The 18,082-nt window shown below is 37.5% G+C and overlaps 1 protein-coding gene across 1 annotated transcript in view; it reads left to right on the top strand.

Annotated features, from left to right (window-relative positions):
- The first annotated feature begins 8,508 nt into the window (after window positions 1–8,508).
- LOC143298764 (structural maintenance of chromosomes protein 3-like) overlaps window positions 8,509–18,082 on the top strand; it is a 51,543-nt gene continuing 41,969 nt past the window's right edge. Inside the window, exons 1-7 of the mRNA XM_076611710.1 lie at window positions 8,509–8,626; window positions 12,376–12,451; window positions 13,088–13,126; window positions 14,278–14,417; window positions 14,933–15,012; window positions 16,323–16,401; window positions 16,876–16,993. Coding sequence (XP_076467825.1) covers window positions 8,612–8,626; window positions 12,376–12,451; window positions 13,088–13,126; window positions 14,278–14,417; window positions 14,933–15,012; window positions 16,323–16,401; window positions 16,876–16,993 — 547 coding nt within the window. The 5' untranslated portion in view covers window positions 8,509–8,611. The remainder of the gene's footprint in view (window positions 8,627–12,375; window positions 12,452–13,087; window positions 13,127–14,277; window positions 14,418–14,932; window positions 15,013–16,322; window positions 16,402–16,875; window positions 16,994–18,082) is intronic.

Genomic DNA, 18,082 nt, shown 5'->3' with positions numbered 1-18,082 from the left:
CCACTTCTTCACACTTCCATTGGACTCCAAACTCTGTATCATTGCTCACTCTTGTCTCTTTGATTTTAAACATTGAAAAAGTAAACAAAAAAACACAAAAATAACCCTAACTATCATGCTTAATGTTTTGCACACTTATTTATCTGTGGAGCAGATAAAAAGCGTTTGAAATACTTAGAAATGAAAATAATCATCTTTTTCCAGTGCACTTTTTTGAAGATAGTTTCAGTCTCCGCTGAGCTTTTTGGTTTTTTCCCTTTCTTCTTCTTCTCCCCTTCCACCCATTTCTCCATATATTAGACATGTATGTATCCACCTGCACCAATGTTTGTGTTTGATCTTCTAGATATGTAATAAGTTGCTTTTTTTTATCAGTTTCCCCCACCCAGTGTTCAGTTTGTTAATTGTTTATTTGACAAAAGATTTCCATCCACACAAACGCACAGTGACTCTTGGAATTTGGCAGATTTTTTTCTCTCATAAGGCTGTTAACTTTCATTCATTTTCACAGATGCTTCAAAAACAGCTTTCAGTACAGGAGTTATTTTTTTGTTGGAAATTATTTCATCTATTTTTGTTTTAATGTGTAATTTTGGGGTATACATCTTTCTTTTCTTTTTTTTTCTGACTGACAGTGAACAAAATAATGATAAAAGTATTTGTTTTATATTTTTTTGTGCATAACTACTGGGAGATAGAGGAGGACAAGTAAGGGGAATAAGATGCATTGATTTCCCCACAACCTTCTGATTTGTTTGGAACTTGCAGTTCCATCTGACTGTTCTCGGAATGATACTGTGTGTGTGTTTGTGTTCTCTCTCTCTCTCTCTCTCTCTCTCTCTCTCTCTCTCTCTTTATTCATCTCTCACTCTCAGTCTAACACATCACATGCAACAACTTTAGTAATATTTATTCTCTGATCCATGCTAGAAGAAAAACATGATCTTATTGGATCTTAACCCCTCAGCCCTGTCCTCTGTTACTCTCAAATGGAAAAAAAAGAATATTTAAATGCACACAAAGTGGCACATACACACACTTCTTTTTCTCTATTCTTTTTTTCCAATTTTTTTGCAAGTGCAGTACCAGTGCTTAAGTAACATTTTAAACCTAACAACTACTTTACATTATCTCCCACCAGAACTTTTGATTAGGTGAACTGGGCACAATAGCTAAGTTAGAACATCATGTTCTCACTCTGAAAGTCTCTGGTTTACATCCCAGCTGATAAGGGAAGAGATTTTGCTCGTCTCCCAAGTCATCTGTTGAGCAGACTTGTGAGTGCAAGGTAAAAATATTGTAATCTATGACGACGGGCGCAATAGCCGACTGGTTAAAGCATTGGACTGTCAATCTGAGGGTCCCGGGTTCGAATCACGGTGATGGCGCCTGGTGGGTGAAGGGTGGAGATTTTTACAATCTCCCAGGTCAACATATGTGCAGACCTGCTAGTGCCTGAACCCCCTTCATTTGTATATGCAAGCAGAAGATCAAATACGCACGTTAAAGATCCTGTAATCCATGTCAGCGTACGGTGGGTTATGGAAACAAGAACATACCCAGCATGCATACCCCCAAAAACGGATTATGGCTGCCTGCATGGCGGGGTAAAAACAGTCATACACATAAAAGCCCACTCGTGTGTATACGAGTGAACGTGGGAGTTGCAGCCCACGAACGCAGAAGAAGAAGAGAAGTAATCCATGACAGTAACTGGTGAGAAAAAAAACGGGGGGTAGGAGGGGATCTTGTGGGTCAGGGGGTAGGGGGGGAGAAGAAGAAAAGGAATTATAAACACAACTTACAATATAAATTACGTCACTAATGCCATTCAAATCACACTCTGACCTATATGTAAGATTGATACACAGTCAGTCAGTCATTATTTCCAACGGTTCTGGAAACTGTGGAAACAGATTCCCTCTGCAGTAGTTTGTCTTGTGCAAGTCCAGTGCTCTCTCTCAATACACCACTGCACTGGGTTTTATATATCCAGTGATCAGGCAGCCCTTCTTTTCTTCCCTGGGTGGGTTGTTCTGGGTAACACACCAAATGCTGACATGGATTACAGGATTTTTAGGATGCATATTTCAAAGACTAGCACAGTTGGGTGTGCATAAATGGTAATCTGTGAGACTGGTAAAAGCTTGAACCTCTTTCTAACTAGGCAATGTCATTGTTTGAACCCTGATTCTGAAGGAGTAAAGTCAGGCCTGTTAAGTTTTATGCAAACATGCCATTGAAATATTCATGTCCAGAGAAATGTACCATTTTTGCAAACAATTTAGATACTGTATAATTTTTTTTTTCTGTGCTGCGCCCCAGTGACTCTTCACAGAGTTCAAGGAGAAGAAGTAGAAGAAGGTATAATTGAATTGGCATCCATGATCCTCTCTCTCTCTCTCTCTCTCTCTCTCTCTCTCTCTCTCTCTCTCTCTCTCTTAATTCCAGATTCATTTCAATATGAATAAACTTTGTGAAATCATTTAAATATTGATTAACCTTTCAGATTGTGGATACATTTATGTTTTCAATAATTTTGTCAGTAATCATTGCTAGTTCATGGAAATAAAGTGATAATCTTATTGGGGAAAAAAAGATTATATATAAAGAGAGAGGAAAAATACCCTGGTGAAAGGCTATTGTCGCCTTAAAAAAAACAAAAAAAAACAGAAAAGGCTTAGAGCCAGTTAGTAACTGTTAATGAGCAGTAATCTGCAGTCGTACTGCTGATGTCCATAAACCTTGTTGGAGAACTAAGATCATTTGTCAGTGTATGTAAGTTTATATCAATAGGATGACCACAAGCACGTCAGCTAAAGTACACATCACTCAATACACACAATGCTTCTGTTCAACCCCCACCCCCACACCTACCCCCCTTTCCCCCCAAATATACATAGTTTTGTAACAAAGTATGGCATATCTCATTGAATTAATATTTTAAAACCCCAGAAAACTCCTGGTAAAGTGTGTGAAGTCTGAAAGTAAACAGTTTTGTCTCCTTTTTTTTTTTTTTTTCTTTTGGGGAGGGGTGTTGTTTTGTTTTTGTTTTTAGTTCCTGCCCAAGTACACTTTTATTACCGATATAGCATGAACAGTTGGTGTCCATAACTGATTAACTCTGCTCAGTTTTTCGTGGAATCAAATCGGCTGATATGGCTTACATGGAATCCACAGTCACGGGAGATAAGCCAGTCGTCATTGACATCAAACCAGTACCCAGGACAAAACAAGTGCCTGTATTTTGTACACCTCCAAGCGGTGTTAATTATCTGCCTTTTCTTTCATTCATTCTTTTCCTCGTTCTTTCTTTCCTGAAACAGAACGAAAAGTCACACATGCAGGATTCCCGGTGAAATGTTCATGGGGGTTTTTTGCCTGAGAATGTGAAAAGGGATTTTCATTTTTATTATATTCTTTAAGTTCATGATAGAAAAAAAAAATAGTGAATAGTACCAAAAAAAAAAAAAAAAAAAAGATTCAAATGATTATATATATATATATATATATACACATATATATATATGCGGACATCTGTACTTCATTTGGTCAGAATATTTTGGTTAAACAATATATAGTGTACTTGGGCAGGAATTTGCAGGGAAATTTATTTCTGAACCAACATGGTTGAAACATGGTTAGATTTACTCTCACACAACAGTGAAAAAAATGACTTTCTCCCTTGTCACTTTCATGTTATGCACCTCTGATAATCTGATATAGACCACACAGTATATAGCTTTGCACCGGAAGTACTATGACTACATTTGTGGTCATTTGGTACAGGATTTTGTGCATGTGTTTAAACTGGTGGATGTTCTTGGATACTGTTTTTGATTCAGTGTATCAATGTTTTGTTTTTCTCGTTTCTGTGTGAGAAAGCATCACTGCAGTATATCTCTACCCCACTCTATGTTTTCTTGGGTTTTTTTGTACAATTAGCATCAGAAGTTCTCATTTAATTTTGTAGTTTTGTATTATGTAATCTGTATAATATTTATGTTTAGTGCTTTGAGTTTTGCTCTGTTGGCCAGTGTTTGTGATTTTTTTGTTTAATTTTTGTTATGTTCTTGATCTGTCCATATTGTAAAAAGCTGGTCATTTGGATTATTGTCAGTAAAGTTTGTTGTCACAATAATGTGTGTGTGTGTGTGTGTGTGTGCAAGCTATTATGTGTGCTGATGAAAATGAGAATATAGCAGCACAAAGTTTTATACTGAATGAAAATATTCTAAAAGCAAGCACACATGTATACACACATATGCACATACATACCACCCTCTCTTCCCACAACACACACACCCTACACACACACACACACACACACACACACACACACACAAACAAACTGAAATGCCTTTAGGGCATTACACACACACACACACACACACACACACACACACATATATATATATATATGTATGTATGTATATAAAATAAATACAACACTGTGTCCTGGGAGGACCTTGCAGATGACTACAACAGCTGGAGAAGCACTCTGAAGAATCAGCTACGGACTGGTAAGGACAAACTGTCAGCTGCTGCAGCAGAAAAGGGACGGCAGCCAACAGACCAGCATCAGCTTACACATGTGATCGCTGCAACAGAGACTGTCTCTCTCGCATCGGTCTCTACAGTCACAGGTGACGCTGCTTGGTCCAAGCAGACAGCCCAGTTAGACATTAGGTCGGATATACTCTATCCATGGTCAGCCATGATTGAAGGGGGCCTACCTACTACCTAGCATATGTATAGAATAAACACTCCGGTTGATCATGTGAACACGTTTGAGGAAGAAATAGAAAGAGAGAGAGTGTGTTTGGTGTGTTTCAACCAATTTTTGATCCATACGCACTACACACTAATTCAGTACCTTAGTGTTTGATAACTATCATTAAAAGCACAAACTGCAAGTTATTCCCCAGTTTTTCACTCGCACTTAATACACAATCATAATAATACACAATCATAAACACGCTTAATCATCTTATATCACATTATATGCAATGACATGTTAAATGTCAGTAATAATTTGCACACACTTGAATAACATGCAAATCATCTCATGGCTGTCACATTCTCCTAAGTGTGCACACTGTCCATTGGTGAAATGAATCTGTGATTACAATGTGCTAAGGTAAGAATAACTTTATCATCTCATAAAGAGAAATTATTTCAGAATCAAGAATGGTTATAACACCGCTTGACACACCTGCTATCATTGCTGCCAACACTACCTCGCTCAGTATCGCCCAGTATCTATCAGGTTTTTGGAACTTACAGATGAGGCACTTCGATTTGGCAAGAGAATTAACCACCATGTACATTGAAAAGATGCAATAATATGTTGTCCAGGCCCTTGGTATATCAAAGGTGATTGTGGGGCGGCTGATTGCAGTGATTTCAACATTGAATCCTCCAAACTTTAAGAGACAAAACAAAAAGTGAGATTCTTTGATCTTGAGATACACACTTATCGTATTATAGGCCTATCACATTGTACGGAGGAGGAGGAATTTTGTTTAATGTCCTGTCACACATATCGGTGATTGAAGACATTTTGTTAAAGTATTTATGAATACATTTGAGTATTATCGGTTAGAAGGGGTTGGAGATGTGAATGAATGGAGGGTGAAATGAGGGTGAAATTTGAAAAAAAAATTCTAAATACAATTACAGGAAATTACTTAAATGACTTCATAAAAGAGAAGTCGTTAAACTGACAAATGAAACAATGAATGCAAAAAGTCAAAAACATCAACGTTCTCAGTCACTTGTGAAGACACACTTTCGTGTACATAAGGCTTCATCAAGCTACAGTCAAAAATTATATGCTTAATTGTCAGGTTACTAAAGCATATGCACTTGACATTAGAACAATACTTTGTCCATAATGAATTTGATAATAGTCTGAGAGCTAAACTCAGAATTGGTGTGCGAATCAGACAAAAGTCTGACAGAGTCAACTGACGTGGTTTTAGACTTGAATTCAAGCACCTATAAAAGTATCTTTCTAGTATATTGCTTATTTCCTTGTATGACAATGGGCAATATACTTTTATACTATCTGTATGATTCTTTGCTCCCCTTTTTGCTGCCCTGTCTGCCTGGTCGTTATAAAGGAATCCGGTATGGGATGGTATTTAACAAAAATCAACATTGTATATAATCGAATAGAAACAGGTTTTGGCAACTTACTGAAAAATATCAACAATCATTACTTTGCGCTATCGGATATCAAAGGCTCTTTTCGGATGCACGCACTGTATTGGCAAAGGGTCCACGATTATCATGTGTATCAGAATCGAATGAAAGACATGGATCAGGAAACTTTCAGCGATGACAAATCGAACCATGCACCTGTGGATCAGCTGATTTTGTGGCTACACACACAGCGTTGCAAACTGCGAAATAATAGCTAGTATTCTTTCATGATCTGACACTGACACTGCCCTGGCTGATCGACTGACAGACAGACACATTCACAGACAGACATTCTTTTCTGAACAGAAAATCCAACATCTCTGCCTTTATTTTGCGAGTGAATTTTTATCTTCTGGTGCAGTGTACGTTTGGGTAATTTGCCCCCCCCCCCCCCCAGGACTCATATGAATAATCAGATAATGAATTAACGTTTTAACTCTCTAATTACGAACGGCGAAAGAGGCGACGTTAACAGCATTTCACCCCAATTACCATCATCAAAATATTGCAAGCGGAAGGCTCTTACACTGAAAACGTGAATGTTGACAAAGAATACCACAATTCTGACGACGGAAGCTAAAGGTTGGGTCATTCAGACACCCACGGGACATCCGAGGGGTCTGTGTAGAGGAGAAGAGAGGACTGGCCGTACTGAGTGAGTTAAGTCAGTATGTAGGAACTGGTCAGTCAAAGTCATCCTGCACTGACCCATGTGTGCCCAAATCTCGTTTAATTTCTATTCATGATTAATATTTAATATATAAATATATATATAATTATAGGGCCTGCATTCGGTCAGAGACCACTGAAGCGCTTTACAAACTTTCGAATGTGTTCAGTCGCCTTTCTCCATGTTACGTTAAGTGATATAAGGGGTGTCAAACCATAGGCCTGTTGTAAGAAAATGTAGTATTTAAATGATCTCTTTAATGACTGGCATTATGTTTGCTGTGTCAGCCGGCGGCCACCAATAATCAACAGACCAGCTTGGAGAAGGTCGTCAATTTATTCACCGCAAAAATTCTGTCCTCACGGCACTGACGTCCCCCCACGGACTTACAAATCATTCTGTTTCAGTATAAGTCCGTGGCTACCCCCTACCACTGCACAAGTCACCATGGAACCATGCGGTGGCTAAAGTGATAGTGAGTAGGATTATATACAGGCTTATTAGTTTGACGAGTTTACCTATTAGTATCATCATCAAGTTAGTTATGAATGGAAAGATCACTGAGGCAAACTGCTCAGTTACTCGTGTAACTGTTAGTCCAAATACGCTGGCACTGATTTCACGGGTAGTGGTGTTTTCAGTTATGCTGGACAAATCCTGTATAGAAACCATATGATATGCAACTGCATCCTCTTCGATGACTGAAGTAGCCAGCTACAGGTATACATTGGTGCTACTGAGTATATACTGATCTGAACTGATTGACGTGCCGCTGCACTGGTCACAGAGAGCACAATTGAAGAACTGACAACCAATCTTCTACGTATCTTTCTATCCATTTTCATTTATAGTATGTTTACTTATTAGTTTGTCCTGTTTAATCATTTTATCCTGTAAAAAAAACAAAAACAAGTTTATACGGCAAATCAATCCTAGGGCATGATGCATGGGCTCGCGGGTCTTCAATGGCCGCCTCACCGGCGCATTTCAAGTTGCGTAGCTGCTCCCTTTATGCTTAAAAAAGGAAGAAATTTTCTGAAACAGATGCCATGCAGTGTGTCTGGACCAGGCAACATGCATTGACACGTCCTTGAAATTAAACTGAAACTGAACAACAAATAAGTTGAATCTGTGTTCGATGGGGTTCTTGGGTGTTTGAGTTCGGTGTTATCGAGACTACAGAAAAGGTTGGTTTTGTTTCTAATACTTAATAAGTGGCTTTTCTGTGGGTCGGGGTGGGGATCGAGACTACAGAAAAGGTTGGTTTTGTTTCTAATACTTAATAAGTGGCTTTTCAGTGGGTCGGGGTGGGGAAAGGGAGAGAGGGGATCTTCTATTGCTGCCGTCGCTGCTGAAAAATAATGGTGAACCGTTCAGCCCATGTTGTCCACAAGGTGGTATGTGGGAAGCAACTCTTCACGTGATGTTCATGAAACGTAGCGATTATCTCCCTAGAAATTGTGCACATCATAAGCTGATATCATGGATTTAATCTCATAAACTGAAGCAATGACTTTACCAATAAAATATTTTCGTACAACTCTGTCCAAATATTCAACAAAAAGCACAATAGATTCACGAAAAATTCAAAAATATACAATTATTATTGTTATCAGCGACATATTTACATTGATTTGCCGCCATTTGCAGCTTTGGTTGCTGTGCTAGCGATCGGAGTGCACTTTTGTCCATTCGGCCAATAGTTGATTGGAACGGTGCAATGCAGATACAATAATGTACATCAAACAGGTTTGTATTCAGTTTTATATTGCACACTGTGCTATGCTTTTTAGTATTTGCATGTTTTCATGAGATTCTTCCCCGTTGTGTTTGTCTGCTTCGGCTCACATTGGAAGAGTCGCTTGACTCAGTCACTTGTCCAAACGATAGGCACAGGAATTTCGGAACTTTAATATCTGTCTCTGTTCTAACTATGACTGAAGATACTGACTTTGAATGAAATATCCTAGGCGTTGGATCGGCTTATTGCTAAACATGGTTTGTTTAGAACAGCTGTATGACAGCGATCACTGTGTTGCTCTGCTCAATGTGTCGTCTGCTGTGGTCAGTATGGATGTGAATGTGTGCGCGTATATGGGTGAGAGAAAAAGAAAAAGAAGTAAAAATTTTTTTATCACACTGTTATTCTACAGACTAAGTCTGTGTTTCTTCTAAATTGATGTTAGTTGTTTTGATTTCAAGCTAGTGACATGTGAATTGTGATACATTACTTGTGTGTAGTTGAGTGTATTATTGTACACAGTATATATATATATGTTACTTATTCAGTTGTTAGTGTGTGCATGTGAGTGGATGGGGTTTTGCGTATTTTTTAGATAACATGATGTTTTTTTCTTTAAATGTGGGACCATGATCATTGTTGCACTACATCAGTTGCTTACATTAAAAAAAAAACAAAGAAAAAAGATAAAGCACCTTTTAGAGTTTTGCTGAAGTTGCAATCATACCTTCATTCAAGTGGGGTTGAAAATTTAATAGGGAATTTGTGTAACTGCCAAGTGCCACAGATGCATCTGAAGGTCTGTGCAAGTCATGTGATGTTCTTAAAGTGTAATGCTGTATTCTGTATTCAGTGTTCTTTTAATATTGACTTGTGTTTAATGTAAATGAAAACAAGTAATTGATATATGTTTTCTTGAATAACAAGGCAGTTGTGATTTTTGTAAATTAGCTGCAGCCATACCAGGACTTGGTTGAAGATCTAGGTACAACTACTACAAGTCATATTGAAAATGTCAATTTCTAAATGAGTAACTTAGTAAAAGTCTGATAAGCAGAAATATAATAAATTGATGATCATTAAGAAGTTTTGGTAGACTTTTGGAAATTCCTGGAATTATAATTCAATCATTCATATTCAGTATTGTCAAAAATCTTATATAAAAATTTATGGTTTACACATACCGACCCTGATTAATCTTAGTTGCAGTTTTTCTATCTTTTATTATGCAAATGTTCATGGTTTTACCGGTACCAACCCTGATTAATCTTGAGTGCAGTTTTCTATCTTTTATCCCAGCTGTGTTTTGAGTTATCAAATTCCTCTTCAGAAGTCTCATGCATGCATAAATTCTCAAATTCCTCTTAAGAAGTCTAATACATGCACCTCTTTCCAGTCATGGCATGCTTGGTCTGTTTGCAGCATACACACCAACAAAGATAATTCTAAAGGCACTGAGTCTGACAGCAGTATGCATTGTCTGCAACTTGTGGATGGAGATAGAGATCTTTAGATGGAAATTAGACCTGTCAAATTTTGACATTATTACTTTGAATGCTTTTGCAACCTGATGTGAAGAAAACTGTTCAGATGTTTATGTGCAGAAGACAAAAGAAATTTTGATTGTGTTCATTTGAGAAGAACCCTTGTAATGTGCCAGAAAGTGAGAAACTAGAAGAAATGTTGATTGATTTCACTCAAGAAGAGCTCGTTCACTGTACCAGACCTTTTTATTTGTTGTGTTAAAGTTGAGCATGTGAATAACTATATAAGCAATGGTTAATTTTACTGTGGTTATTGTGTTTCTCTGCCTTATTGTCTTCACCTTTGTCATGTGTTTTAAAGCTTGTTATTGTTTTTTATTGACTTCACCACTATATTATTGAATATGTTAATTGTTATGCAAGTGCATATAATGTAAAAAAAAAAAGTGTTTGAGTGCATCAGAATGGTGTGTGTGTGTGTGTGTGTGTGTGTGTGTGTGTGTGAAACTTTTTTCTTCTGAATATATACACATGTGAATTTTAATTTTAGATAGTGGAAATTGATGTTTTTATCAGGCTTGCTTTGCTATGGCACTGTTTTTTTTTTAGTTTTTTTTTTAAAATTGTTTAAAATCTTTAAATTAAAATACCTGTGTGCCAAATATTAAGTACTAGTTACTACTACCATACTGCTTGTAACCTATCATAGACTTCACCTTTATTTCGCTTACAAAGTTAGAGTTTAGGTTTGATTCAGGACACCACTGGTCATTTGACTGGTTGACCACAACATCAATGGATCATTTTGAAAATTAATGGGTCAGCAGAAACATCCCCTTATTCCACCATCCCCTGGTGCCCCCATCAGTCATGTGTTATTGAAGTTATACTTTGCCCATCACACTGGTCGGTAAGTGAGGTACATGTGTGTGTTTAGAGAGAGAGAGAGAGAGAAAGCGACTGTTAATGTTTGCTGTGTTCTGATGAACACAGAAATGCAACATAGCAACATAGTCATTTCTAAACTTTATGATAAGAAACAAAAGCAAAGCAGTACAACTGAAAGACATCAGATGTACAGTGTCAGTGTCACTTGCGTTGGTGGAAGGCCATTGTTTAACTCTCTCCATACGAATGGCGAAAGAGACGATGTTAACAGCGTTTCACCCCAATTACCATCATCAAAATATTGCAAGGGGAAGCCTCTTATACTGAAGAGGTGAATGTTGACAAAGTATACCATAATTCTTACGACGGAAGCTAAAGGTTGGGTCATTCAGACACCCACTGGACATCCGAGGGGTCTGTGTAGAGGAGAAGAGAGGACTGGCTGTACTGAGTGAGTTAAGGAAAGCACTTTCTTCTGTGGAAATCAAAATCTTTACAGATTTGCAAAATGTCTCTAAAGTTTCCTCAAGTACCATGCCAGCATAATGTGCTGACCTGTTAAATTCTGTTCTTGTGTATACACAGGAAAAAAGACCAAATGACCTTTTAAGTTAGTTATCTTATCTATACAGAGTCAGTATGTGTACGTTGGGTTGTACTATATAGGAACACAAACATACCCTGAAAAGGAAGTATGGCTGCTCAAGTGACAAAAAAGGTCATACATGTAAGGGTGTGCCTGTACATAGATATCTGTTTTACCCGAAAGGGTCATATTCTTGCATAACATCAGTGAAGTATATTTTTGCATAACATCAGTGAAGTATATTTGCAAGTTGCCCATGAATACAGAATAATGTTTAAATCAAGGAGACTGACCAGAAAAAATTTTTAAAAAGCAAAATTGGCACTGTATTCCACAGCAGTTAACATATCCAAGGGACAATGCCTTATGAACACATCTTGTTTCGTTTTGGGCTTGGTACAAGTTTTGATTTTTTTTTTTTTTTTAATTATTATTTATTTTTTAGTAAGGCTCATCTGCCAGATGTTGAACAACAATATCAATTGTAATATTAATTTAAACATTTTTCAGAATCTGAAACTGCAGTCGTGATTGTTTTGCAGGAAAATAAGAGAAATTTGATCTGCAAAAGCTGTTTCAGCATTTAATCAATTTTACAAAAAACTGATAGTCAAGTGACTGACTGGCTGCCACGTCGATAGGTGATTTGAGATTTAGAAATTGTATGCATCAGTGACAGATGACCAGCATGAAACCTACATCCTGCCAAGACAATAAAAACATTCTGATTGTGTTCAGGTCTTGAGAGAGCTAGTTGTGTGCTGTATGAACTACTAATTCATCTTTTTATATTTTCCAGGTTATCATCCAAGGCTTTCGCAGCTACAGAGATCAGACAGTTGTGGAACCTTTCAGTCCAAAACACAATGTCATTGGTGAGACTTGGAGTTTGTAGGAATTTTTAAAACTGAAGACTTGAGCAACTTCCCTTCCCTTCCAAATACATAGCACTTCCTCTCTCTTTCTCTCTCTCTCTCTCTTTCTCTCTATTAAGAAACTTGACATGTGTTATGAGATTTTTTAATCAGTTTCTTTTGCTATGAGGAATGTGGCTCAGACACCATCCTGACCATGTTTGTATAATGTTGAAGCATAAATAGCAGGGGTATGATGCAAACTATTATTTTACTGTTTATTTAGAATTATATTTAACATATAGTTGAATACCAGTAGTGTAATAATTTTCATTTTATTAATTGAACTTGAAGATTTAAATTTCAGTGCAAATGAACAGTTCGTGATTTTCTTCTATCTGTCTCTTTCTTTCTGACATTTGGAATGTGAATAATGCACATTGAGTATGAACATATTACACATGTATAGAGTAATAGAATAGATATTTGCTAAGTTAATTGTACAATATTTTATTGTAAATAATTTCTGATATCCTTTTCACATCCTTGTAATAAACTGCTTAAAGCACTGAAGATTAATTATTGTCATTAGTGTAAAAGACTTTATTTCTAATTGTTATCAATTATTTGTAATTATTACTATTTTTTGTGTTTCAGTTGGACGAAATGGATCTGGGAAAAGCAATTTCTTCTATGGTAAGTTTTGTTTTGGTTTTGTTTTTTTCTTAATTGTTCGGTCTCAGTTTTTGGCTTTGATATTGTTGAGAAATTATATTTAACCCCTAGGCTGCCTATATGATGAGATAACTCGTCAGCACAAGCATATACGCTTTGCTGCCACAATGATGAGATAACTTGTGATCAAAATATTCAGACTTTTCCCTGGTTTCCATTGAGTTCGTTGACAAAAATACTGGTAGCTTTAGCTTGGGGAATCTTTCTAGATTCTATTCATAGTTAGAAACCCCATGCATATCATGAGGTAGTCCTTTATTGAACGTTTTGGTTGGATTACTGCTGCAGTGTTTGCCTGGCTCCTCTCCTCTCTCACTCAGCAAAATGTCGGACATGCTCAAGACATGAGATCATGGTGCACTGAATAACCAAGATTGCTTTCTTTAGCCGATGCTCCGAAAGAATTGATGTGTAAATTCGAAGGAAAAGACAGTGATGAACTTCTGTAGGACGATTTGATAGAAAATAGCGGGAGCAATGAAGAGACTGGCCAAGATACATCTATCAGTGAGTGATGCCGACTGTACAGCTGTAGCAGGCGACAGAAAGTGACCGAACTTTTAGCAGGACACAGTGTGTGTGATTTTCTCGGCACTCAGCCATTGTGATCTGATGAGAACTGGATGACATGACCGTGTGTGAGAGAGGTGAAGAGGAGGGGCGTGGAGACCGAGAGGGCGTGGCCCCACATCCGTATTATCACTTGGAGAAGTCACAGTGCATTGTGTATCTCTCTTTTTTTTTTTTTAAATTGTAGTTGTTCTAGTATAATTTGTGTGTGCACGTATTATCCATTTGTCCAGAAAATATGATATTTTAGTGCAAATTACCTGACTAATGTTTCCCTTTTGAATGAGTTGACGCTCGCTGGTGTACTTGACAATTCTGGTTTGAAAAATGTATGTACTGTGACGAAGCAGGGCTGATGAGAATAAGGAGGAATACATATTATTAAGATATACAATATAAATCATAGTGAATTAAATGTACATCAACAAACCTGTTCAACTTATTTCAAGTCAAACGTTTTGCAGCTTGTTTGATCAACTGATTTTCAGACTGATTACTATGTGCGCTGAAGTTAATACTAGAGGTGTGTAACTGTGTTGCAGCAATCCAGTTTGTCTTGTCCGATGAGTTCAGTCACATGCGCCCAGAGCAGCGGCAGGCATTACTGCATGAAGGAACAGGCCCCCGTGTCATCACTGCCTTTGTGGAAATCATTTTTGACAACTCAGATAATAGAATTCCAGTGAGTAGCTCAATTGGTGATGGCACTTGACTTGTAAAAATTAAATTGAATAAGTTAGTTTTGGTACCAAGTATATTTTGAATTTGCGGTTTGTCTGGATAATTTTCTGTTTTTGATTTAATTATATTTGCTGAACGTTGGAAATTGCATACTGTTTTTATGTACGATAAAAGAAGCACTACACAATATTTTCATTTGAAAGTAGCTTCGGCGCTGTCACCATTGTCTAAAGAGTAAACAGTGCTAAGCTGTGAATACTATGTAATAGATGAATGTTTCAGAAAATTAAACACTAAAATTATATTAAGACATGTACAGTTTGGTTACCAAATTTCTTATTTTGGTTGTGACATAATATAGTTAAAGCATTTGGAAGAAGAGTTTGAGATGTTATTTTTGAGAGTTCTTATTTGAAGGGAGATAGTTGATGTATTTTTGGCCGTCTGAGATAATTTTCAGTTCCTTATTAGAGTGGGAATATGTAAAACTGTCCGGTTAAATGATTTGTATTTCAGATTGAAAAAGATGAGGTAGTGTTACGCAGAGTGATTGGCTCAAAAAAGGATCAGTACTTCTTGGACAAAAAGATGGTCACGTGAGTACATTTTTTGTCGGAAGTCCCCATTATTTTTGCCATACATAACAATTAACATATTCTTTGACTCATGAGTGTTGAAAACAGTGATGTTGTTGTATAGATCCTTGTCATAATTGAGATCTTTGCTTGTGTGTTTGCTTTGGCACTACCAGTCAAATTAAGGATTAAAGGAGTACACATTCACTGAACCCATATGATTTAAAAAAATGGTACAAAACAATACTGGTTTGTTGTTTTTTGTAGTCAGGATGGATAAACTTTATACAAGTACTTGTTTTGTTTTTGGCTGCCCCATCACCTGCACTGTTTCAGTGGCATTACCCCAATGCTGTCATGTTGCTTATTCTGAGTTTTCAGTACACAGCCACACCAGAGTTTATCTGCTGCAGTCTCAGTGCTGGCAGCCCACAGGGAAATGCCAAGGTTAGGTCTCCAGAAGGCCACACATCAGAGGAGATCCTGCACTGCTATTGAGTCAATCTGGTGGTGTTCAGAAGTGTCTGTTCTGATTCAAAGTACGCTGGACACCACCTACTAAGGCCCCTACTGATGACAGTAATCACTCAGTTGCAGAGCCAGATTGAGTGAGCATCCTCTCCACCAGAGTGGAGATCACCAACATGTCTCTCCAATGATAGGCCCGTATGAATCTGCTGGCACCAAAGATATTGGAAGAACTCGCTCTAAGCATGGAAGTGAAAGATGATTCATACTGAGCATCATGAGAGCAGGGCATGAAAGGCCACAGAATATGGGACTTTTTTCTTTCTTTTTCTTTTTTTTTTTCTATATTGATGACAAATGAGGATGACAAAATGTTACTGTGGAAGTCCATTTTAGGTTGAGGACTATGTGACAAGACTGTTTTCTTTGCTTCCTTTCATAATATATCCCGGCATCAACCAGGCCTGAGAGGTACAGATACCTACAGTGTTGGTCAGTTAATTTGAGCAACATTTCAAAGATGCCTCCATGAAGTGGAACTTACTTGACTGTGTAGTCCCAGTCTTCCTATTTGAACCCATAGCATACTCAGCTCTGGGTAGGACCATAAAAACCCAACTCTGCTGGAACTTGAACCCATGTCCTTGGTCTGCAACACTAACCATTTAGACACAACTGGTATATTCTAACATTTTTAGCTTAAAATAAAGGTTACTTGTCCTGGGGAATGCCACATTCGCATTGACAAAAATGCACATAATCAGGTTTAGTAGAAACTAAACAGCTTGTAGCCATGCTGCATGTAAGACTAAAGAGTGGAAAAAAGAAAAGATTTTTCCTTACTTTTTCTTTCCCCATTGCAGCAAAACAGATGTGATGAATCTTCTGGAGAGTGCCGGTTTTTCCAGAAGTAATCCCTACTACATTGTGAAGCAAGGAAAGGTAAGTGTCTGAGATTGAGGGTCTCTTTTTCAGGGGTTAAGGAAGCAGAAATATCAAGTAGACAGGTTGGCTGCATTGTCTCCGCCAAAATATTGATGCTTTAGAATTTGTTGCTAAATGTTGACCATGTGAGTGCTCTCTTCTCATCCATTTTTTGGTGATATATCAGTTTGTTTCCCTGTATTACTGTTTGCATTGCGTTGGTTTGGATGGGCGATTTTAAAACTTATTTTATCCACCATATATATAGAGATGCACACACACACACACACACGCACACACACACACACACACACATATATATATATATATATATATATATATATATATATATACACATATATATATCTCTCTGTGTGTGTGTGTGTGTGTGTGTGTGTACATATATATGTATTCAGTAGATAAAAATTCAAGTGTTATAAATATGTTTAATGTGTGACAGTTTTTAAGACATCACATTTGTACTTGTTTTAGATAAACCAGATGGCGACAGCACCAGACTCGCAACGTCTGAAGCTACTGAGAGAAGTAGCTGGCACTAAAGTGTATGATGAACGTCGTGAAGAGAGCAAGGGCATTCTGAGAGAGACAGGTTGGTTGATAACTGAAGAGACTGGTTGGTTTATGACTGCATGAAATAGCAACACATTTTTTGGATGTGTTAAACTATTCAGTAAAAGCACTCTGCAAAGAGCCTTTTATGACCACTCACTGAGATTCTTCTTGTCTGTGCTGATTGGTTAAACATGTACATGCATACTCTGTCTTGTACCCGCACATACAGTCATTGAATTATTTCCCAGACGTTTGATCCAAAATGTAGATGTAAGTGTGAACAGGATGCACGTGGAAATGGGTGTAACTATTTGTTTGTGGTTAGTGGTGGGAAAATTAAATGTTTAATAACTGATTGTTCTGTTGTTTTTTCTGTGTTTAGTCACTGTTTACATTGGGCCTCAGTAAGTGAAACTCTAGTCTTACTCTAAGATAATGGACAGCTGTAAGAAGAAAACAGAACTGCCTTTCCCTGCGACAGGAATTCCTTGAGACTCCTTTAGTTAAATGTTTAGCTCATCCTAGTAGTTTGTGTTTGGAACAGTGTTTTGTTTCTGTGCTTTCAATCTGTATCTTTTAGTTTCAAGCATCATTGTGAAGAAGGATTATTGATCTGTCTTGAAAATATTTGTGAACGTGTGAAATCCTTTAGGGTGCCTGTTACTGAGATTGTATGTATGATAGTCAATCGTGACTAAGACCATTGGGACATCAGAGGAGGCAACTGCTGTCCTGACTGCCTGGGCTAGAGTTTTATTTTCGTGGAGAGTGTCTTACTCAAGTACATCCCCACTCTCTCTGTCAAGGAGATTTTAGGACAGTCAGTGTTGCAATTGTTCTAGAAGCCCACAAGGCTACAGCACTAAGAGCCAGTGCAATCTAGCCCTCCATGAGAGTCATAGTTTTTCACACACACACAAACTAAGCTGTAAGTAAATTCACATTGTAGTTGAGAAACTGTTGATCATACAGCTCTCACTTTGCTGTTGGCCCATCTGAAAGCTTATGTCAATTTCTGATACAAGCTGACCATTTAGCCAGATGGTTTTATGATACAGTTAAGTACTGGGCATCAGTTTCTAAAATCTCTCAGGCTTGGATATCAGGATGTTGAATGCATTGCTTG

The sequence above is a fragment of the Babylonia areolata genome, chromosome 2 (assembly GCF_041734735.1).
Source record: "Babylonia areolata isolate BAREFJ2019XMU chromosome 2, ASM4173473v1, whole genome shotgun sequence".
Taxonomy (NCBI): domain Eukaryota; kingdom Metazoa; phylum Mollusca; class Gastropoda; order Neogastropoda; family Buccinidae; genus Babylonia; species Babylonia areolata.
This window is presented reverse-complemented; position numbering and strand designations above follow the sequence as displayed.